This window comes from Ischnura elegans, chromosome 2 (assembly GCF_921293095.1).
Source record: "Ischnura elegans chromosome 2, ioIscEleg1.1, whole genome shotgun sequence".
NCBI classification, from domain to species: Eukaryota; Metazoa; Arthropoda; class Insecta; order Odonata; family Coenagrionidae; genus Ischnura; species Ischnura elegans.
In genome coordinates this window covers 1,972,293-1,997,551 of record NC_060247.1, presented here as the reverse complement: position 1 = coordinate 1,997,551, position 25,259 = coordinate 1,972,293, and the positions used below count along the sequence as shown (strand labels likewise).

At 39.0% G+C, this 25,259-nt stretch overlaps 1 protein-coding gene across 2 annotated transcripts in view; it reads left to right on the top strand.

The window, feature by feature from the left end:
* Positions 1–25,259, top strand: part of LOC124153325 (regulator of microtubule dynamics protein 1-like) — a 105,103-nt gene that overhangs the window by 3,788 nt on the left and 76,056 nt on the right. For both annotated transcript variants that reach the window (XM_046526424.1, XM_046526425.1), the window contains exons 2-3: positions 8,760–9,125; positions 17,938–18,049. In XM_046526424.1, coding sequence (XP_046382380.1) covers positions 8,761–9,125; positions 17,938–18,049 — 477 coding nt within the window. In that variant the 5' untranslated portion in view covers position 8,760. The remainder of the gene's footprint in view (positions 1–8,759; positions 9,126–17,937; positions 18,050–25,259) is intronic.

Genomic DNA, 25,259 nt, shown 5'->3' with positions numbered 1-25,259 from the left:
GTTGCCACGACAAATACAATTATTAAAATTAAGATCAACAACATAGTATGTTTATACCACACAGTGTCACTCTCAATGGTAATGTAAACATAAAATGTGTTGCCTACCTTTCTCTGTGAAAGACGTGAAAGTTTTTTTTATAGTTTATAAATTTTCAGCTTTGTCACCTACCTCGCAGTTGCTAACCCCAATCGGCAATTCAGTGCATCATCTAAACTCATTCGATTCATTTATTAAAATCTGAAATACGATCCTATGTTCTTGTCTACTAATTAGTATTAGGTATTGTTGAGGAGTTCAAAATATGATCATTTCCGATGAATGGTTACCTGTTCAGCGGTTTGATGTTACGAGTGCGGTGAGATGTCTCTAAAGCGTACTTAGTTAATCGCGGCACCTAAATATAGTTAATACTTATTGTAGTACTTACCAAGGGAGTATATATTCCTAACCAGTATTTTCTACATGGCTGCAATTTCTACTGGCACTGGCATGTTCTTGATATTTTGCATTAAAAATTATTTTTGTTACGCATGGATTAGATTTAGTACACTTGTGCCTGTATTACTGTATGTTGTTATGGTTTCAATACCGGCCTTATCATGAGATAAAGTGTAAGTGTTCCGAGTGTTTTTCTAAAGCCATCAGTAAACTTACACTATCATTAAGCATAAACATGTAAATCAATCTTTGAAGCCTATATGCTTGCAGAAAGTTAAAGAATTCAAATTGGAATTCTCTCGCTCTCGGCGTAAGATGAATGATAATACAATGCAATCTTCTAGAAATACTGTGAAAGATGCTTGGAGCTTAATTAAATCTAATATAAAAAGCAGTCATAATCTTCAAGATGTGGGCAACATAACTTTTAATCGTATTACCATCTCTGATCCTGTAAATATATTGCTAATAATTTCAACAATCAATTCACCTTGAAAACCAACCCAACTAATTTAGGTATCATTAACAACAGGACTCACACCTCTGGCCTTTTCTTTTTCCAATATGTCGTAATGAGTTACTGAATATTGTATTTTCTTTTAAGATTACCTACAGGGCTATTCTGCTAAACGGAGCCATACCTAGAACATTCCCAGCCCAACGAATGTATCCCTTGATAGATTAAATCAAACATTTTCACAGCTACCAAATGAAATTTCAAATGAGGACAAGGAGCGAGTCATACAAACATTCTCCATTAAATCAGCTACGACACGTAACCATATTAAGAAGCTTACTTGGAAACCTGTGACTCAAATGCAAGTACACTCTGCGTTTAAGTGCATCAAGTCTAAAGCTCAAGGCTCAGATGGTATTCCCCTTGAATCCATTCAATCATTACTGCCATCAATTCTACGATACCTCCCCAACATTTTCAACTCCTCACTATCACAAGATCATTTTCCCATTATATGGAAATCTGCCCTAGTTAAACCCATACCAAAAAAGGGAAACATTCAAGATCAATTAACTTTTCGCTCAATTTCTTTTCTTTCAATTATTTCTAAGGCTCTAGAAAAGCTTGTTCACGAACAAATCACTACCATTCTCAAGCAAAATAAAATACTCAATGATTATCAATCTGGCTTTCGGCAAAGATATAGTACCACCACAGCCTTAGTAAAAATAACGGATGATATGCGACGCTCCATGGACAAGAAAGAGATCACAGCACTCATTTTGTTAGACTTTAGTAAAGCCTTTGACTCGTTAGACAAAGACATTCTTGCAGCTAAAATCCATTGCATGGGTTTTTCTCCTTCTGTTGTTAAATGGATTACTTCTTATCTCTCGGATCGGAAACAGAAAGTAGTTGCAAATAATTTGGAATCCTCTTGGATCCACCTTACTAGAGGAGCCCCACAAGGTTCCATCCTCGGTCCACTTCTATTCTCACTTTACATCAATGATTGCTCATCAGGACTAAGTTGCAAGTATCACCTCTATGCAGAGGATCTACAAATCTATTTGCATTCCACAGTCAATAATTTAAGCAATAGCTTAATGTCTATCAATGGTGACTTAACATACCTCCAAGAATGGTGCAATAATAACTTCCTATGCATAAATCCTAATAACTCCCAAGCAATACTAATTGGTTACCCAAGAATTTTAGCGAGAGTGCAGAGGGATAAACTTCCAAATTTACGTATCACCGATTCCCCAATTTCTTTTTGCGATGAAGTCAGAAACTTAGGATTAATTATTGATCAAAATCTCTCTTGGGCATCGCATGTAAATAAAATCACTAAATCTGTTTATCAATCACTTTATCCCCTATTAAAATTTAAATATGTCATCCCTACATCTCTTAACCTTTTCGCGCTGGGCTCCTTCACGGAAAGTTGCTTTTTGCTGTACGAAGGCTTTGAGCATTTCTTTTTCACCCCGTACGGAGTTGTTTCTCGGCAACGAATCGTCCAGGTAGTCGCTCCCTCCACTTAATGACCTTTTCTAGCGGGGTGCCGGACCCTTTCCCCTTCAACTGGGCAAATATAATCCTCGACCCTTTTCCCCCAGGCAGCCCATCACGGTGTACTTTTGCGGTCAGTTTATTGTTTCTAGTTCGATTGTAATTTTTTTAAATTGTTACTATTGCATTAAATGTCAGTTCTTTAATGTATACCTTTCATTTTGCAATGCCTATAGAACTTTTAAACGAAGTTCTACGGTTATTTTTAGGGTTTTCAGCAAAAGGGCATTAGATCATAGGCCAAAAAATACTTTAAAGGGAATGAAATCTTTCAATGTTCCTAGCATACTTCTAGGTATTTACGATTTATGTTAATAACATATTTTATATCCATGATGCCTAAATCCACACTCCTCATTCGCGTCTGCTCTCCACGAGTTCTCTGAAAACATGGGTATGAAACATTTCGAAGTTTTTAAGAAGAATATTTTCTTGAAAATTCTCATAAAACTACTTGAATCAAACAAATTTGTTGTTTGAAATTGCAAAATTATATTTATAAAGCAATTTCAGTTAGATAAATATAAATTAATTTTACGCACGAAAAAAGAAAAAAAACAAAAACCTGTTTCTAGAGTCACTATCCTCGTCTTCATTAACACTTCTGGTGAGTATTTCCAGGATCGATTGATCTGTAATTAGCCTGGAAATTTTCCCAGTGCAAGGAAATTCCCGTCCAGCAAGTTTGCCTAATGCTCCACTCGTCCAAGTAACTCTGAACACGTTGAGAACGTATGCAAAACTAACGAAAGCTCTAAGGAACCATCGAAAGGCACTTCAAGAAAAAAATCCTGGCTGTATAATTCCAAGAAAAAATGTAATTCCACCAAAACATCATTTGAAAGACAATCCTTGCAGAAGTAGGAAAGGGAATGCGTACAGAACATTTACGGTTAAATTTGAATACACGCCAAGAAAATTTTGAAAAGAAAATGAGCTATTCCGAGAAGAATGAGGTTATCATCTTCCATAGACATTTTTCAGTAGGAGGTTACTTGCACCAATATACTCTTGGGTGTGCCAGTTGGAGGGTAATAAGTTTTTCCAAGAAAACGTTAATGCGCTAATGTGTCCCGAAGTAAGCCTGTGAGGTGCACAGGGCAGACCACCTTAATGGATCCTGACCAGAGAACCAAGATATGAAAGTAATTACCTGGGTAGAGCAGTTCTCTTTCCATTCATGGTATGGGCCAGCAGGGTTCTACGGAAACCATCCCTTGTATAGGTAGCGTAATGCGAACGGAGAGTTAACGGCTATATTTGAATACACGTCAAGAAATTTTTGAAAAGAAAATGAGTTATTCCGAGAAGAGTGAGGTTATTTTCTTCCACAAATTTAAGTAGGAGGCTACTTGCACCAATCTACTCTTAGATGTGCCAGTTGGAGGGTAATAAGTTTTTCCAAGAAAACATTAATGCGCTAATGTATCCGGAAGTAAGCCTGTGAGGTGTACAGGGCAGACCCCCTAAATGTAACCTGATCAGAGAACCAAGGTATGAGAGTAATTACCTGGGTAGGGCAGTGCTCTTTCCTGCCATGGTATGAAATGCTTCTCACAACATGTGTCTACGTAAAACATTCCCTATTGGTACATTAAATTTACGAATTTTTAGGATATGCATTAATCAGTATTTATAGCGAAATTCGTTTGTAATACCTTTTTATTCAAAGGTTGGTAAGAGGTTATTCAAAATAGTCGCTGTAATTTTGGCTCACGACAAAGAACTGAGAGAATCATATTTTATTACATTACGAGGGCTTTTTTTCATAGAAGTTAAATCGGATATTCTATCAAATTTCACCGCAAATGTACACTTAGAATGTAGCTAACAGAGTAACGTATATTTTTAGATGTAAATCATTACAATATTGCTCCTATAAACTTGCTAGTAAGTTATAAAAAAACAATTAAACATCTAACCTTAGCGTCTCCAAAAATTGTTGTAGGTGATGATCAACTCCGTTAATATGAACGCTAGAATTCTATTTAAAATTTGGAACCAATCAGCAGAACATACAGAATGTAATTCCTCGCATTGATTTTCAATAAATGCAACATGAACATTTTTAGTTATTTTAACTTATAAACAAATAAGTGACCATGAGCACCTTCCTTGAGTGGGACACTGAGAGCCGGAATGGGCCGAGGTAATCCCCACATGGACAATAGGAAAGGGTCGGACCTCTCGCGCCGAGGGACTCTAATGGCGGTTGGGACCCACTTGGCATTCTTGACCGCGAAACCGTGAAAACACGGCCTTTGCCCTTTTGCTTCGAAAAATTCCAGCCGTGAAAATCCGGCCTTCCTTCTTTAGCATCAGAAAAATCAGGCCGTGAAATCACGCCCTGCGTAGGGAAGAGGTTAAAGCGCAATTAGTATCTACTTTAATATTACCTTTATTTGACTATTCTGACATTGCCTACCAGGACCTTTCTCAAGAACTTAGTCTTAAGCTTCAACGTTCCATGAACAGATGCATTAGATTCATATTTAACTTGCAATTATCGGACCATATAACTGATTATATTAATAATAACTGTCATGGCTGAAACTCGACTCTCGACGCTGGCTGCATACTCTTTCTCTCCTATATCAAATTCTGAACACAGAAACACCTCCTTACCTAACATGCGAGTTCAGGAGTCTTGACACTGTCCATATGACAAACACAAGAGGGAATCACAATCTTGTTATACCTCATCGCCGAACTGTCATTTACAACAAATCATTTACCTTTACTGCGTGTAGTATATATATATATATATATATAAAACTAACGTGTGAGTTCTCTTTTATTTGTGTCTATGTTTTTTTTTGTGGCCTATCATGGCATTTATCTATATTTATATCACCTGTGGTGTCCTTCATAAGTAACATATATTATATATACATATATATAGAAATATAAATAGTTTTAAGTCAATATCAATACACATAGAAACACAAAAAAGAAACACTCACACGGGATAGTAACTAAAGCTTTCGAAGCACTTGAGGCCTCTTCCTCAGCTGGAGTAAGAATGGTGAGGAAAGGAGAGTGTTGGAAAAGGGAAAAGAGGGGAAAGGGGAGAGGTGTATGGGGAGGGAGGGTTAGGAATAGACGTTAGGATGCTACGTTCAAACCTGGAAAGCTATTAGCTTGAAAGTGCCAAATGCAAGCCAATTCGAGGGTGTGGAGGTTGAGGGCGGAGTCGGTGGGAGGGAGGGAGGCAATATTGGATGCTTTGTAGCATTGATTGAAGATGGAGTCGTGTGACAGACAATGTGTAGGAACTGGTAGAGAGGAGTGGGGGGACGATGGACAACAGGAGGCGCGATGATTGTTAATTCTGAGATTGAGGGGGGTAGTGCATTGGCCGATATAGAAAGCGGGGCAGAAATTACAATGAAGAAGGTAAATGATGTTGGTGGAAGTACAAGTAGTGGAGGGGAAAATCGGTAGGCATTTGAGCTTGGGGAGAAAAGAGGCAGGGGGTGGAGAGAATATCTTGCAGGTTTTACACCTGGGGCGATTGCAAGGTGAGGGTGTGGAGATAGTGACTGACTGCGACTTTTGAAGATGGCGGGTGGCTTTAAATATGGTATTTAAATTCGGTGGTCTCTTAAATGTGGTCCGAGGAGTGGAAGGGAAAATCTGAGATGTGGACTTGTGCTTGGAAAGTATGGGGTACAAGTCCTTCAATATGTTTTGTAACACATGAGCACCAGGAAAGTAGGTAGTGAGTAGAGAAGGAGAGCAATGTTTATCTGCGCGGGGTTTATTGGAAATAGCCAATTTTTTTCTTATTTTATTCTTCAAAAGTTTTTCGGGGTAGCCGCAGTGAAGAAGAGAGGTGTGAAGTTTGGAGAGGAACTTTTGAAGGTCTTCGGGATTATTACAAATTCTGTGTCCCCGGGCAGAGAGGGAATAAGGGATGGAACGTTTGGTGTGTGGTGGATGGCAACTGCTGTAGTGGAGGTATTGCTGCTTGTTAGTAGCTTTGATGTGGACCGATGTTTTGAATTTGTTATTATCTAAAAGGTGTATGTCCTACTATTAGGTGACTCTTCCTCCTACTCCCCCAATAAGTCTTTGTGAGCTTCTGAGTGTAAGCTTTGAAAAAAGTGAAGAGCGAAAATCACGGACGAGAAGAAGTAGGAGAAATTTGAACATGATTTGTATCGTACAGTAATTATAATATTCGTGAATTCTGCATATAATGAATAGAGTGAGGATGTGAGATCCCCCTGTAGTTCTAACCCCCTTCCTCTCCTTCCAATGGTGTAACTATTTTCTCATGGCTGCAATCAATTTCACCCAAAAGCCTTAGAAATCCAGCCAATGCACGATATCAAAAGATGAAATTGAAACTCTGAAAATTTCATTTATGAATTTTATTATCAGAGACTTAAATTTAGGCAGCTGTATGAAATTATAACATCAATATGAAATTATCATTCTTTCCTTGATTTGTGGCTGGCATTTGTCCTTTACGCTTCGACTTACTGGAGATTGCGTTACTGCCAAAAAATGTCTTGCCCTACGTTTCTCTGATATCCTCCCTCCTGAACCGTAATGCAAAGAAAACCTTAAAATATAAGACATTTCAGAGCAGATATTTCAAGTTACCTACAGCTTGTCAAAGCAAATCAGTAAGAAATCTGTTAGCAATTAAAAGCCTGTTCCTCCGTTCACTCCAACGGAGCATCCATTTAAAAAGTATTCATAAATTTTTAACTATAAGCAAACACTAAGTCCATCCACTATCTCTACTTACAAGGTAAGTAACAACTTCTTTTGACGTGCGGAAATATTTAATTAAAATATCATCATCATACGCGTACAGATTACACATATCCTGTATCCTCCTCCTTTCCAGATGAAATCGATGTCTTTCTTTTATGTATCTAGCCAATGCCTGTTGAATCCGTTTGTGCTCCAGTGCACTTTTCATATATTTCTTGAAACAATTGCTTTATAATCGATGGCACTTCGTTAAATTCTTTTACAACTCCTTTGGCGTGCAATGTTATTTCATATGGCTCATGTTATGACCGCATCCTAGGTAGGTCATAATATTACAGCTTTAGCTACCACCTTACTTATGGCTTTTCAGTCAGAGGAGAATCGCTCAAAGCCATACGTATGTCCCAAGGCCATAGTTATGGTTGATTTCCACTAATGGCCCGGCCATACGATTAGTTGAATAACCCTGCTGGTCTTGATGTCTTGAGGTATTGATGAAGTACCCACTCCAGTCATATAAGCATCAATTCATGTGATCATAAAACCACTTGTCCATGTAGCTAATTTATCACTGTCTGAAGGTATTTTCCCTACTAAACTAAAGTTTCCTCTAGTTGCTCCCATTCCAAAAAAGGTGCAGTTAACTTTTCTGACAATTACCATCCCATCCCCATAGTTTCTGTGTTCTTGAAAATTCTTGAGATGTAGTATATTGCAGGATTATAGATTTTCTTGAACCTAACCAGCTTATAAAACACTCTCAATATATCTTCAGAAAAGGCAGATCCACCACTACTGCACTCTTCCGACTAATAGATGAACTGAAGTTTTGTTTCAATGAGAAACTGCATTCTTTGGGCATTTTCTATGACTTAAGTAAAGCTTTTGACTGCATAGACTATAACACCTTGCTTGGCAAACTCAGAAATCTGGATATTTAAGGTATACCACTTACTTGGATTATGTCTTACCTCACTGGCAGAAAGCAAACAGTACATATGTAGTTCAATTTATTCAACAATCTACAAATGGTACAATCCCAGTAAGGTCAACTCCTTTAGAAATAAAATGCGGTGTTCCCCAAGGATCAGTCTTGGGCCCTTTAATCTACAGTGTTATTTTCATGAATGATCTGTCCTTCTCTACTGCTGCCACTCCTTTATGCAGATGATACTTCCTGTTTATTATCTGCAGATAACCCTACTACCCTCTTGAAATCAGCCTGTTCCTCAGTTGATGACATGAATTGATGGTGTTCCACCAATAATGTATGTAGATTATTGGTATGATTAAATAATACTCGAATAACATATTTTTTCTTCCATACGTAAAAGTTCCAACCAACCTATAGGTAGCTTATAGCAGGAATTAAAAATGCACTTGGATCTGAAAATATCCTAAGATCGTACTCCGGAAATCAAGGATCCAATTAGGATCTGGTTTTAAAAAAATCCTGGATCCGTCCATATCTAGTTAATTTATTAGAATTTCTTGATTGCATGCCAAGAAAACCTTGTACAGTAATTCTAATCAAATGTGATGACTGGCTTTCTTGCAGAATGAATGCTGACCAGCTACGCTACCGTGGCCTCCTGGCCGCTGCTCTGGGTGCTGGAGTTGTCATAGGAGCAGCTGGTGTCCTGTTATACCATCAACTACGTTCGGGAAGAAACAGGAGACTTTTAATGCTACAGGATTTGGACAGTCTTGGTAGTACTGTTGCCGAAATACAGCGGCAATTGGAAGCTCTTAGGTGTAGGCGTGGATGGAGAAAAATACGGCAGAATTCCAATCCAATTGTGGAAGAGGATGAAGACGATGCAGCCACAATTAAATCAGAAAAAAGTTTGGATCTCTTTTCTGCCTACAGTGCAGAAGATGATGATGATGAATTCTTTGATTTTTCTTCAGAGGGAGAAGAAGAGTAAGTTTTGTTTGAGAATCTACTTTAAAGAATCTTATAATGCTTATGTTATGATGCCTATCTGCTAATATCCTTTTCTTGATTTTAAATTATTACCATTTGATCAGAACCCTAAACCACATTATGTGCCAAACAAGCAGTTCATTGCGTACAGAGTTTAAAGTAAAATCTAACAGCCAGCGCTGATTATAATGTTGAATACACTCTTGAAACAGACTCTTGAGTTGGTGAATACATAGTATCCATTTTATGATGTCATGCAATCAGTGAGAGGTTTATGGTTTCACAACAGAACCTAAGGTAATATTTATAATCCTCTGTTCTCACATTATGACCATCATGGAAGGGTGCTCATTACTCATGTAGTACCTTTGAACATTATTATCAGTATTATGTATATGGTTGATGTTGAAGTTGTTTCGGGTTTCCCACCGGATGAGGTTCCCCATCTCTGCCTACGTTTTGACGGCCGTGTCGTCCATCGTAATCAGGGCTTCATGGATGGATGACACGGCCATGGGAACGTCGGCAGAGATGGAGAACCTCATCCGGAGGGAAACCCGAAACAACTTCATCATCATCATATGCTGGGAAAACCTCGGATATTTCTTCATTATATGGTTGGGTAAACCACCCATGTAGGTATTGGGACTTACAGGAGCTTGATGAAAAAAATAAACTTCTGTGACTGTTTTATCACCAATTCAGTTTGTTTATAATTTGATTTTGATCTGGGAGACATACATATTGCTTTAGTTTCCTTGTGTTAGCGAATTGTATTTTACAACCAGCTATTAACTAGTAATATATTTTTTTCAAGTCCAATAATCCCTCCCTTTATTGGTACACAATTTTCCACACACTCATTATTGGTTATTGGCGCACCAGATTTTCGTGCACTACTTAACAGGTTCGTTTTAATTTATAATATGTGTTAAAGAAAAGTAATCTTTTATAGATTTATTGAATTGATCATTATCTTACCTGAAATTATTTAATGCAATGATAAGTGGTAAAACAACATAAATAAAAATCTTATGCCATTAATTGACTTGCAATAGTAAAACTTTAAATCTTTAACAATTAATTAGGTATATTTGTGTTGATTATCTGTTAAGCCTTGAGTGGGCGCGCAGGCATATAAAGTATGTTAATATTTGGAAACCAAGGATTTCAACATTGCATGTACATTCTGGTCTAGAATGGCCTTGTGTATTCTTACAATAAGAAAGGAAACATGGATGGTAAGGAAGGAGGACGAGAATAGACTTCTAGGCATTCGAGATAATGTATGCAGGAAAATGGAGGGTAAATGTTGTAGACAATACTGAAAGATATAGTTTTAGAAATGGTTGGTTGAAAAGAGGAGTCTAGTGAGCATCCGGAGGATGCTGGTTGTGGACGGAGTGTGTATTAAATGGTGGCGGGTCATTGCATTTCAAATCAACCAGGCCATGACACCCACCGACTCGGATTTTCGTGAAACTTGCCATGGCCATACATTCTGGTATAATTAGAAATTGTGTTCAATTTTAGCCCCCAATTTTCAATTGTTGATGAAATATGAGCAATTGAAATTTGGGCGTGACCCCTAAAGTGCCGCAACGTGCAACACATTTTGATTTTTATTTTCATCCATAACTCCATTCCTGTCTGATGAAAAGGCATGATTTTTTTTTCTAAGGATAAGTGATCCATAATGATCCCACGATTATCATCAAATATTCACTGCATGAAGTAATTCAGCTGCAAAAAAATAAAGTTTACAAAAAAATCTCACTTGTACCATTTTTCATTGTCAGCATCTACAGGGAAAGGCCATGCGAATACAGACTCATGGTTAAGTTTAAAGTAATCATTAATGTATGAGCAAAGATCCTGATGAAAAAAAATCGTGAGTCTGATGTTCCTTTTGTAAAAAAAAAAAAAACTTATTCATGGTCACGGGGAAAAAAGGCTCTTTTTCAAGGCACATAGATATTATATAGAAGGCACATAAATCAAATATAATGCTGTACTCGTCATCCAAGCCAGTGAACTTTTCAACGACTTTTCTACCCGATAAAGGCACAAAATGATGGAAGTTTCTTGTGCCTGGAATCGTTTTTGCCTTGGTGGATCTTTCAAGAAGTTTACTGTTTACCACGTGACCAAGCCACATCACTGGACTTAATGTAATGGATGTTGATGTTTTTCATATTTTCTCTACAAAATTCACACATCTTACTTCTGTTTGTTAAATGCTGCACCATTCGTTAAATGGTATCACCTATACCATCACAAGAGGACTTTCCATGACTTGCGGAAAAAAAGACTGGGTTGCATTCATTCCATAGTCATTATAATGATGGCAAAAATTTATAAAAGACTTGCAGTTTTTACATTGCCCAGCACATCCATCTGTGAAGTACTGAACCTCTAGGATCATAGGCGAAGTTCTCTTTAAAAATTCTATCAGGTGGTGTTGCACTTCCATAACAAAGGCCACATCATGGTTAAGGTTATCAGATATGAAACAATGAGATGAGGTTGTGAGTGTACCATCTTTCTTCAGGTAAATCAATCAAGGGTGTATGCTGCATGATAGATTGGTCCAGTGATAACTTTGAACTTCATCCTGAATTAATAATGAAAAGTTTTCACTAAAATCCATTACGATAACTGCCTTTTTATGACTGAGGGTTTCTTTGCTTATTTTGAAAAACGAGAATTGTTCTTTAGTGGCGTAATAATGTGGTATCGGTTTTTTCATTTCAAGGCACAGAATGTCCAAGAGTTCATCAATGGATGATGTAAACAACTGAAGTTATGTTCTATCAGTGGAAACCCACTGCCAATATTTCACTGTATCAGAAGGGTCATACTCACAAAATTTAGAAATGATGATATCCATCAACTCCTTATATGTTTCTTTCTATTGCAAGGCACTAATTAGAAGTTTCACATTTTGATATATGACACAAACACAAACTGAAGCCCAGAGTCCCAGAAGCACCAGCCATCACACACCATTTTGGCTGAAGTGAACAAAATTTGGTGAACCCAATTTTTTCTTGTGGATATTGCTCTTTGAAGAGCACATAAAGTTCCTTGAGGTTATATAAAATCAACCTCTTCTGCATACCCACCCTTACATTCTTACCCACACTGAATTTATCTTTGGCTCCCGGAATCTGTCTAGAATTCTTGTCAAACTCATAAAAAATTTTTCACCAGCTCTACTGTGGAGTTAGAAAGTGGTTTCCCAGCACATGGTGATGGCATAGCAGGTATTCCCTTCTCATCAAGTAACTTTTTGCCTGTCTCACAGTGTAGTCTGAAACATGAAATTCACTCATAATCCTTTTCCTAGACCAAGATAAAGGGGCCAGGGTCAACATTTGAAGTTTACCCTGCCAGCTAACTGTTGGCAATTTATTCTTAATTTTAGTCAGCAGGTCATCCAAGTTAGCTGCCTTTTGCTTGATGAGTTGACTGTCACTCTCAACTTCGTCACTACTAAGATTTTCCAGGGATGGATTCACAAATTTCAATGCACCAGACACTTTAGAAACAAGGTGATGCTTAGCCTGTGTTATCTTTCCTTTTCCATACGAGTGTCTACTGTGAGAAGACAAATAATGTAATTTCAAAGGAGAGCAGTCGAAAGCCTCCAAGCTGCAGTTTGCTTCTTCTTATTTTCTATCACTTTCCACCGGAGACTTAACTGACGTAAGTTATTTATCACTTTCGTCAATGCCATTGGAAACAACTTCTCTTTTACAAATTTTGGAAATCCTTTTGTCACACCTACAGCAAAAGTTTCCTCCAGGCTTCACCAGGATGCCCGCTGCTCTCACAGACTTACACTTTTTTAGAGGTATGGTCCTAAGAAATTTCCTCACAGGACCTTTATGAATGGCAAAGGGGTACAGCATTTAAGCTGATAACACTCGTATTTCTTTAAGTAGCAATGAAGATGATGAGAGCACACAGTCAACTGTGATGAAATAGGAATATTTCACTGCAGGGCAATTAAACCTCTGTCCACTTCTGGTAGTTCTTTGAAATCAAAAGTTTGGGCTGTGTTTGAGTAGCTCTTTTTGTGAAATTCAGAACTGAGTTCTTTGCCAACACTGCACAATGGTATCTCTGACATGGCAAGACAGACCTCAATACGAATGAGATGTTAAAATGTAAGCCTGGCTATCAGTCGCCCAAATGTGAGTTACTTAGTCTGAAATTCAACCAGGATATCACTAAGGCAGCACCATATGAGTGAGAAATTAATTAGCTTCACTTAGACTGAAATTGGAGAAAACATTCTGATGGCTCTCTTCTGCCTTTAATTTTATACCATACTATTCAGTTACCCATTACCTATGGAAGAGATAGCCTAGTAGGAATAGTCCTGAAAGCACGAAATTAGCAGTACGTTAGAGTACATTCAAATGATTGCTCCTGTGTTTTCTACTCTAAGAGCCAGTACTATACGCTATACTGAGATAATGCATGCTCCAATACTGTTTAATCATGAGTATAAGCTTATATCTCCTCTAAATTGTGTAATATTTATGCGCCTTGAAAAAGAGCCTTTTTTTCCCCGTGACCATGAATAAGTATTTTTTTTTTACTAAAAGCAACATCAGACTCACGATTTTTTTTCACCAGGATCTTTGCTCATACATTATTGATTACTTTAAACTTAACCATGACTCTGTATTCGCATGGCCTTTCCCTTTGGATGCTGACAATGAAAAATGGTTCAAGTGAGATTTTTTTGTAAACTTTATTTTTTTGCAGCTGAATTACTCCATGCAGTGAATATTTGATGATAATCGTGGGATCATTATGGATCACTTATCCTTAGAAAAAAAAATCATGCCTTTTCATCAGACAGGAATGGAGTTATGGATGAAAATAAAAATCAAAATGTGTTGCACGTTGCGGCACTTTAGGGGTCACGCCCAAATTTCAATTGCTCATATTTCATCAACAATGGAAAATTGGGGGCTAAAATTGAACACAATTTCTAATTATACCAGAATGTATGACCATGGCAAGTTTCACGAAAATCCTAGTCGGTGGGTGTCATTTGGTCAAAATATTGGTTGATTTGACATGGCCTGGTTGAATGACCGTGTCGTGTTGAGTGGCGGCTGGTGTTAAGGTGCTGAAAAGCTGCAGCACACTAAATATTTGTGAGTAAGACACATGCATTTTGAATGAAATCAGAATTATTTTTCTGTACTGATGCTCTGTGTAAGGAACAAGCGTTAAGAGTTCCCCTCCACATGAGGGGTAGTACGCTGAGCAACGTGGCGTGTGCTGATGATTTCATGGAAAGAATTCCCGGGGATTCTCCTCATCTGGTAGAAAACGCGGTTCTGTGCTTGCACAAGCTATGTGAAATGTTTGCTGTGCATCGGACAGGGGTGAAGCGGCGGCCAACTTTGAAGCCATTTGGCTCGGAAGCCGCCTGAAAAAGGCAAAACAAGGGTGGCATTTGAATGTAATACCAAGCTTACACTTTGGTTAGAAGTAGAAATACTGAAAAAAGGTTGTTTTTTGTCAAATCGGCAATAAAGCATTAGAATACTAACAGCAGATATACGGCCCGAGGGATAAATGGACCCTTGATTTTGGGGTTGGTGTACAAAATTGCTAATATTCTGAAGAAATGAAATGAATCTGCTCGACAGTTACCATTAGGGCCATTTCCTATAATCAACCATTGCTTGGAGATTTGTTTACAAACATAGCAGTGATGTGTCAACTCGAGGTGTACTAAACAAAATGCCCCAAAGATCGAGATCATTTTAAACTTTTACTATTTTTTAATGATTATTCTGTCATCTGGTGGTGAGAAGAATCCAAAAAACTAAGTAGGTTTTATTAAAATCAGTACATCCACTCTTGAGTTATATATGATGCTTTTACCACGATTTATGACTTTGTTTTATATATATGTGTACATATATATTAATAGGCCTAAAGGCTGCCACACCAGGGGGCTGCAATATTCTTTTGAAATTTGGGTGCAGAGCAGTAAAAATAATTTGATGTTTTTGCCACAGAAGACTTATGTGGCATGTGAGGTGGATTTTATTGCAATCTGCAAACAACTCTACTGGTAATGGTTTAATTTTGTTTTCCAAAAGACAAGGATGATAGACATTCCCAATAAATTCAAAAAACACTTCTGGCCTTATGCACGGATAAGGTTGGAAGTGTCAGCGTGCCCTATCGCCCATTTTTTTGGAACTTTTTGGGGGATTTCATTGGGCATCCTCTGAAGAGGGTAGGTAATCATTGGAAGATATGTTTTCGCGGAGGCTAAAAAGCCTCTTAGTACTCCCATTCATATATCCCATCTTCATCCAAGTAATCATTACCTTCTGTCTCCTCCGTATCTCATCTAAAGGCTGCCTCTCCTCACCTGTCATATCCAGTACATACTTGGTCATTCTTAATCCTCTACATCCACTTTACTTTCGCCATTCTTATCTACCCCTATATCTTGAAAGCCTCAAGTCTTCTCTTGCCCTCCTTCCTAAGTGTCCACATTTCTCCACTGTGAAGCGCTTCACTCCAGACCAGACTCTTCACTAACCTTTTCTTTAAATTCTTACTTAGCAAACCTCTAAGAAGCTCTTTCCTCTTTCCTTGTGCACATTAACTAATGTCCTTGAGCACATTAATTTATTAAGGAGACATTACAATATCTCTGTTTTAGCTGCAGATACTAGTCTTTTCCTTTTCTAGGTTCCCTCTGTTTGTTGGTTCTCTTAGTAACGTACATAACTACAAAATCGGCGTCGCAGCGCCATCTCTGGCTCAAACTATGTGTAAACTAAGGAATTCAACATGATTGTAACATAATAACTTCATCATGGGAACCACCTCATTTGAGTTCAATAGGGTGGTTCCCTATTACTTTTTTTAATTGCCTAAATTGAAAGATAATTACCCCTTGAGTACGTATTTCACGCTTTTAGATTTTTAAATGACGATATCTATTTTTCGCAATTAAATGAAAAGTGAAAATTTTCAAGCGCGCGAAAATTCAACAGCTAAGTATGAATGCCGGGAAATCTCCGTGTGACGTTGTTCTGGTTGCCGCTGCCGCAAGTGAGGTGACCTTGGGGTGAGGCTTTGAGCACTGATACGACGCGGGATGCTAGCAGGTAGCTGAGTACCCTGCTAGCTGGTAGCGCTTGGCTTAAATAAGGATTATTAATACCTTATCAAACGAAGAAAACTTTCCGACCATAGCCAGTTTTAATAGGTGATTATTAAGACATGTTTCCCTGAGCTCTGTGCCTCATACATGCATTGGTAATCTCAGACGATGTAAAAATCTACTCGTATAGAGACTAGGTCCCTGTGATGTCACGTGGAGTGGAATCGTGGGCACCAATCTGGCCTTTTTCAAATGCTGTTAAAATTGACCATTGCCATTCGTCTAAACCGGTATTACTAAAACCAAATAATTTGTATATTATGAATACACTAATGGTGGGTAATGAATTGCAGTCAATGCCTTTCGTTTTCTTTGATGAAGGAAACTACGTCCTATTGGAGAATGATTCAGGCCATTTATTTTCAATCTCACCGCCTCTGGCAGAGGGATGGAAAATGGCCAGTGCTGACACTGGTGCTGAATGCATTCTAATCAAATGGATGCTTTCACCTGCATGGCGCTGGTACCATTGCCAAGAGCTATTGGGTGATGAACTCTGCAAGTCAGATGACAAACCTAGCTGTCGGTTTCAACGTTTTTGAGTGCACTCTTTCACACTTCCACTGACTTTGCCGGTGCTTGCTATTTCTGGTTCCAAAGTGCTGGTTTACCAAAATTTAGTTGTGTATTATGTTGGTTTTTTATGTTATGACATGAAAGTAGTGTTTTTTCAAGGGAATTGTAATTCATTTTGTAGAAAAGATACATTTAGGCACCCTTGGTTTAGTGTAAAGTCTGTTTAAGGTTTATGTATATACAGTAAAACCTCTATGTAATGAACCTCTTTACATCATAAACCTCCATGCATCATACCATCCCAACGGTCCCGTCTGATTTACATGTAAATTTATAGGCAAACCTCTTTGTAGTGAACCTCTTTATATTGTAAAACCTCCACTTATCATACCAAGGAGATACCCTCGAGACAGCCTAACTACCTCCGCAAATCGTACGGAGACAACTAGAGACCATTAATGCAGCAGCGATTACGTACATAGAATGACATTTTCAGCGAAATGTTTCACGCTTATTTTTTTTTCTTATTACACCTTTACTATGCTGTCATTTTCACGTTAATCATTAATTGTCGCCATTTTGTTCTATATGAGAGCATACCTAACAGTAGATAAGAAAAAAGGTATCCAACTATCCTAATCATTTTAAGTGACTATCGAATTAAGAGAGATCACATCGTTTTCTCTTGAATCATGTTAAAAATCATGCGATAGTGCTTGCTTTCTGTAATTATGAAATGATAAATATATGCTCACTAATGCATGCAGATTTGTTTGAACACATAAATATAATAGTTTAAAAGACAGTAGTGCCTTTCATTTCCAAAGAATATGAAAGCATGGTGCCTAACACTTAAACCTCTCTATAGTGAACCTCCATGCATCAAATTGCCCAAATTTTGGTCCCCTCCATTACGATGTAAAGAGGTTTTGCTGTACTTAATAACTATCTAGTAAGTCGAAAATTTACCAATGGTTGTACAAAATCAAGATAAATTAAACCTGTGGAAATTTTCTGCGGCCATTTTCATTTCTTAATCCATGCCTCAATCTGGCATTTGTTGTTTTTATTCAGGGTTGCTGAAGGGCCTTTAAAGGATTTATTTGAGAAAATTGACAAACTTCTGGCAGGAAATACTGAGGATAAAACAGAAGCTTTCACCATTCTAATGGCAAAGAAAGATGAGGTAATATATATTTTCCTTCCTTTCAGCTTCTGAAATGAAAATTATGTGAATAAGCTTTTTTTCCTGAATACATAGCACATAATATTTTTTCTTTAACGTTTTTATGATTTTGAAATTTTTTCTCTTCTTTAAAAATTCTTCACCTCTTGCACAGATTTCCAAGTTTAGTTATGTTGTTTGATTTGCGTACGTCTGAGGTGCTGCGTTTTTTTGTCATTATCTCCGAATTTTGGAGTTTCTTGGTATTTGTTTCAGTCGGATTAATTATGTAGTGACTTCTTTGGAAGTATTTTGAGGAACAAATTTGACCAAGACACAGTGAATCTCTTTCATCATGCACTGACGACAACTATTTTTAAGAAAGACAGCACCTTCTATGAACAAACAGAAGGAGTTGCCATGGGTTCTCCTCTATCACACGTGGTAGCCAATGTTTTCATGGAGGCATTTGAAGAAGAAGCGCTTTCATCTGCCACACTCAACCCCAGATGCTTCTGCCACTATGTCGACAATACATTCATAACCTGGCCTCATGGGAGTGAGAGCTTGCACCATTCCCTGAGCCATATAAATAGTGACATCCAAGTATGCAATTCACGATGGAAATTGAGAATGACGATCATATTATGTGAAGGGCATTTGCAGGCCTTTGTGCAAAAGTCCTTTGCCTGAAAATCCTTGCGTGAAAATCCTTAGTGCAAAAAGTCCTTTGCGGGAGAAGTTCTGCAGGTTAAGTTCTGAGAAATTTCTGGGGGGAGCCAAAAAATTTTGGGGGGGTAATTACTAAAAAATGCCACAGGACTTTGCAAGATATAGATGTTAAAAGATATCAGTCTGTAATTAAATGGCTCTTCTGTGTCTGCAATTTTGATTATATTCGTTATATTAGCAATTTTCCAGTCATTTGGTTGCTTGATGGATTTTCTGAATATGTACCTATCAGCATCAAATAGGAGACAATTTGGGAGGCTAGCTCTTTATACCAGTGAGAAGGGATTTCGTCTGGACGTAGTGACTTATTTGGACTGGGTGATTTGAGTAAGTTTTTGTGAATACTAGTATCAATAGGCAGCATCTTTTGTCTTCAGTGATAATCAACTGTCACAGATGAGTTCTTAGAAGACTTAGTGAGCTTGGTCTTGCGATAGGAATTTAATAAATTGGCTTTATCACAACTGTTTGTCAACACCTCTCCATTATAGTTTCTTAGAGAGAAATGGTACGTATGTATATGTTTCACCCTGTAACACCTAATTTTGAGTGGTTTGTTTTGGTTTTTGGTGTGACGTAATAGAAGCAATAATAAGCAGCAGAGGTGGAGTGAGGTAATTGTTGTGATTGTTGATGGCGCGGGATGAAGTAAAAAGGGGGGAGTCGGATTGTGTTAGTTATGGCAGACGGGTGTTCCCTTGCTCCCGAGTATGTATTATTTAAAGTGAAATAAAATATTTGTAAGTGACGTGTGAAAATAAGTGAAATTAATTGAAACGTTACATTTTGGCGCCGCAACGTGTAGGGCACGACTTCTCGAGAGGATCGAGACCACGGAAAGCCTGAGGAACGAGTCGCGTCGTAGAGAGCGGGAATTCAAGATGGCGGGAGTGAAAAAATTTTACGAACTGAAAAAGGTGGATTTACAAAGTTTGTTGAGGGATCGGGGATCGACGACCCAAGGGGCGAAATTTGAGCTGCAGGAGCGTTTAAAGCCGCTTTTGATAAAAGAAGGGGTAGATATAGAGACACATGAGTTTGAGATGGAGACGCAGGACCAAGGATACAGTGACCTGCGGATGCTACTAAGACAGATGCTAGAAGAACAGAAGAGTCGAAATAGAAAATGGGAAGAAGAACGGGAGAGTCGAGATAGAAAATGGGAAGCAGAACTGGAGAGGCGAGATAGCAAACAAGAAGAAAGAGACAAAAAGTTGGAGGAGACAATGAAAAGCATCAACGAAGGGCTAGCGGCGTTTCGGCGAGAATGTAAGGGGAGAAAGGAAAAACAAGCGGAAGAAGTGCCCGGGAAGATGGCGGACGAGATAGGACAAGAATCCACCTCAAAGGCAGCTGGGCTAGATGAGGAAGCAGTCCAACGCATCGTGCATGAGAAAGGCACGAGACCCGGCGTCACAATGACATCCGCGGTACAGTTGAAGGTCCCGACGTTTGATGGGAGGCATACATCAGGACCCCGTGAGGAGCGTGCGTGGAGGACGTCGGGAGGCGCGTTCCAGCACAGCCAGCAGCATGGATGGAAGTCGCAGCAGCGGAAGTGGCAGGCGTCGAGCCAGCAGAGAGAGGGACGACGGGACAATAACTTTCGCGGCGATGGATACGTTCACCGGCCGGACGAGAGAGCAGCTGATCAGCGGCCTGCACTAAACAATGTAGCGGAGGCGCGCCAACCGGAGCGACAGCACCTTGTCAATTCCATGATGGCGGAAGGAAACAATCACATAACCGAGCTTAGATCAGCAGGAGAAAGTGACTCTGAGAAGATCGTGAGAATATTTAGGATACGTGAAAATAACGTAAGAAAGGACGAAAATCGGGTGGAGAGAAGAAGGAGGAAAGAGAAAAGGAAGAGAGTAAAATTTAAAATAGGGCAATTCGATAAGTGGCGAAAGTAATTACACCCTAGAGAGACGGTGGAAGGGTGATATGACAAAAAAAATGAAGGTAAATACATGTGTAATAATTTGATATGGATGATTACAAAAGTGTTTGTTGATTATTTATTAAGTACATAGTTAATATTTATATGCTTGGAATGAATGATGACAATGATGAATGAATGAGTAAAGTGAACAAAGAAGGGGAGTGATAAGTAAAAGAAGTGTGACAAATAGAATAATAAAATGCCAGTGTGTGAAGTGGAGTGAACTGTGTTTATGAGATGGAAAGGGGGAGTGAAGTGCTCTGGCTTTCAGCAGCAATAGAAGAGGTATGAATGTGTTTTAAAAGTTATGGTTTCAAGTGTTCATTATTTTCCTAAATATTATTAGCAATCTGGTACATTATTCATGTCAAAGCCGATGTTACATCCGATCAAATGGTCAACGAGGCATATTCTGCTAATGTGATATGACATGTGTTCCCATTGTAAAAAAAAAAATTAATTACTATTAACTTAAGGGGGAAGTTCAAAACTGAAGGCGTTGGGGCCACGCCCATAACCCTTAATACTTTGTTTTTGAAGGCTTTGAAAAAGAAAATTGCATGTCATTCCATTTTCTTTTCCAATGGGGCAAATGTAACACCTAATTTTGAGTGGTTTGTTTTGGTTTTTGGTGTGACGTAATAGAAGCAATAATAAGCAGCAGAGGTGGAGTGAGGTAATTGTTGTGATTGTTGATGGCGCGGGATGAAGTAAAAAGGGGGGAGTCGGATTGTGTTAGTTATGGCGGACGGGTGTTCCCTTGCTCCCGAGTATGTATTATTTAAAGTGAAATAAAATATTTGTAAGTGACGTGTGAAAATAAGTGAAATTAATTGAAACGTTACAACCTTGAACTTCCCCTATGTAAGATCCAAATGCTTTTCGGTCATCCAGTAGCTGCTCTACAAGTGTTTTCCGCTCAAAATTTGCGATACATTGGAATGAAAATTGCAGGTGAGAACTGCTGATCAACAGCGAGTAAAACTTTAGGTGCATTATAAAACATTTATGCAGATTTTTGGTCACTTCATTCAAGACAATGCAAATTGTAGAGAGCTTATATTCATCTTTTTCTCTTCTATCAGCACACATGCTTTTGTTGTCAAGGCAAATGAATCGAGTTAATAGCTTGAAACTATTCTCAGACAAAGTGGCACGAAAAATCAAGGTGCAATACACCTTAATCCACTGATGACTGACATGTACTTTGGAAGATTTTAGATAACCACTCGCTAAAAAAGCATAAAACTAGAGATGGGTCGAATAGCAGATTTCTCGAATTCGAATATCGAATTCGAATATTAAATCATTGCTCGAATATTCGAATACCTCGAATTTCGAATACCTCGAATTTCGAATACCTCGAATACTAAACGATGAATGTTTGACTCGGTTGCATATGCAGCAGGCAACACAAGATTTTGGGGAGTAATTTTGATTTCCTTCAAAGGATTCGAACAGGAATTTAGCTGATTAATGAATATTTTAATTTTATGGAAACAATTGGGCATATAATTAATTCAACTAACATCGCTTTACCCCCACTCCTGCTGCCAAGTGCTAGCTGACATTCTGAGGCGTTTTGCAAAATACAGGTGCTTCTCCACCGGATTTTCTTCAATTATTTTCAGTCCATCTTTGGAAGTTCTCACGAGATAAGCAGATGAATTTGAATTGCTAGCGGGAAAAAACCCAATATCCTGAGAAAATATCCCTTCGACTGTGAAAATAGAGATTTATAGCTTAACTCATAAATTGTAACTTGATATATGTTTTCGAAAAAAATACCGCATCAACTTCGGAGAAGCTCAGTTGCGAGGATATTGAGTTTCGCCAGAATGCTAAGTCTAAGTCGTATTTTGACATTTATTTCTTTGCGTAAAATGCTTAAATAAACTCAGAAATACGTCGTGTTTGGTCTTATTCTTTTTGAAATTACGCGCACATTACTAATATTTCAATTCAATGAAGGTGTAACATCAATTTCCGAAAGTCATTCTTAGACACCTTTTGTGCTAATAGATGACTCATGCAGCGGTTGACCTCCACAGAAATGGGGAACTTCGAAGCTGGTAGGAAAAAAAAGGTCAGTGGGGGAGAAATGGGAGGGCCCGAAACACGTTTCTATTGTTCTCGTGTAACTTGATATTTTTTCGAAGCTAAGGTCTTCGTAATATGATCCCTGCGCGAGCTGTGATCTTTTTTTTTATTTCAAAGAAGAGGAAAGCCTCAGAGGGGGGGCTAGTGCTGAGTGGAGAGGGATACCGGATCTTGGGAAATGCGCTAATGTAAGTATCCCACGGTACTCACACAGCAGTTGACCTCCAGAAATTGGGAACTTCGAAACAGGTAGCCAGAAAAAGGTCAGTGGGTGAGAAAAGGGGGGAGGGCGTGAAACACGTTTTTTTTGTTCTCATAACTCGATATTTTTTTCGAAGCAGGGGTATTCGTAATGCGATCCCTGCGCGAGCTGGGACCTTTTGTTTGATTTCGGAGAAGAGGAAAGCTTCAGAGTAGGTGAGGCGAGTGCTGAATGGAGGGGGATAGCGGATCGTGGGAAATGCCCTAAGGATTCTATTCCACGGCACTGAGGTTCTCCTGGTGGGGGGAATCGGGGATTTTCGGATTTTTTCACCCGACCATTTTCGGTTCCCCTCGTCGAACTCTTTTCACCGCTAAAATCCACGAATTTGATGTAATTCGTCAACTTGCGTAAAACGGCACTGCGAGCACTAAATGACTACAGTTATCTACATTTTTCCGAGTCAACTACCAACGACGTGCGTGCGACAGTGTATGACGCGAAATTCAAAGTATTCGAGGTAATCGAGGTATTCGAGGCGGTACTTTTCGCATAACTATTCGAAACCTCGAATATCGAATACTTTCTAGTATTCGAGGTATTCGAGTATTCGCGGATACTATTCGCACTACATTTATAGCCGCCCGCCGTGACAAGAAGATCGGGGTAGCCAACTTACAGAATGAAAGAAAACATATGAAATTGCATATCCTTCGCACGCGAAACAGGTCCCATTAACACCCATCCAAAAGGAGTTAAACGAGCAGTAGGACTTCCTACAGGCCCTTCGCGAACTGCACTTAAAAGTATTTCCCCGCAGATATCGGCGCCCAAGATGAGGTCAACTGATGAAGGAATGGCATGAGTTGGATCCGCAAAGGTCAACCCCTCCAGATGAGACCATGGGTGCAATTTTGCATAGTGGGAGGGCGTAAGAGCGGTTAGCCTTTTAAGCACCAAGGCTTGAAGATCTAGTTTAAAGTTTCTGTCGAAGGAGGATGTAACTGTCACGTTTACCATGCTCAAAGCAGTACCCACTTCATGACCTTGTATGCCCATGATCGGAACGCTGACCTTAGATCCCCGAAGTCCCAGAGTTTGCGCCAACCATTCCGTAACAAAAGACGTATCAGACCCAGTGTCTATGAGTCCTCTCACTGTGATACATTTTCCCGTAAGTGATTCAACCTGGGCATAAAAAGTCGCTAAGAGAACCACTCGACTTGAAGAGCTTGCGCGACATAACACTGCGCCGGGGGGAGTCGAAGGGGAAATCGTGGGCGACTTTAATGGTATGGCATCAGCCGATTGAGGATTATCCGCGAGTCTCGGAAATGCTTCATGCAGTAGCGTATGGTGCTTGCTGCCACACGCTAGACACCGACCTGATGATCGACACCGACTCGCTTCGTGATTACGAGAAAGGCAATTTAGGCAAAGAGAAAGCTTGATGACTTCTTCTCTTCGTTCCTCAGGTTTAAGAGCCTTAAAACCGAAGCAATAGCTCAAAAAATGACCCCTTGAACAGAGCGGACAAGCGGCATTATTTCTTCTCGAAGACTTTGACGACACTGCATTCAACATTTTACTCGACTGACTCGGTGATTTCACTGAGTTATTTCGACCCCTCTTTGACTCTGAATTTGAAGCCGAATTGGAAGAAGCTACTTCTCTTGAAGCGTCCAAGGCACGAATTCGGTTTTCAAGGAAATCAGACAAACTCACAAAGGACGGCACCACACTCATTTCTGAGTGAGATAATTCCCACTGGAACCGTGTAGAAGAATCGAGTTTACTGACTAAAAGGAATACGAACCATTCGTCCCATGCTTGAACTGGCTTTTGAAGGCTTTCAAATACCCTAATAGTTTGGCGAAATTGATCTAGGACTCGCTTCAGTTCAAAAGAAGTCGCCCTTTGCATATTTGGAAGTTCAAACAAACTCTTCATATGGAAATTTGAAAGAACTCTAGCGCTACCATACCGCTTCTCTAAGTCATTCCACGCCCCTTGGTAATTCGCCCCAGAGATAGGCAAATTCTGTATTACTTCAGCGGCAGGCCCACGTAGGTGGGTTTTAAGATATAAAAGTTTGTGCACATTTGATAAGTCTGGCGCCTCGTCCACTAGCTTTTGGAATTGCTCTTTAAAACTTTCCCATTCTAACAGGTCGCCAGAAAAAACAGGTAATTCTATTTTCGGAAGATTAGAATTAACTGAGGCGCTACATGATACTTCATTTTCACATGAAT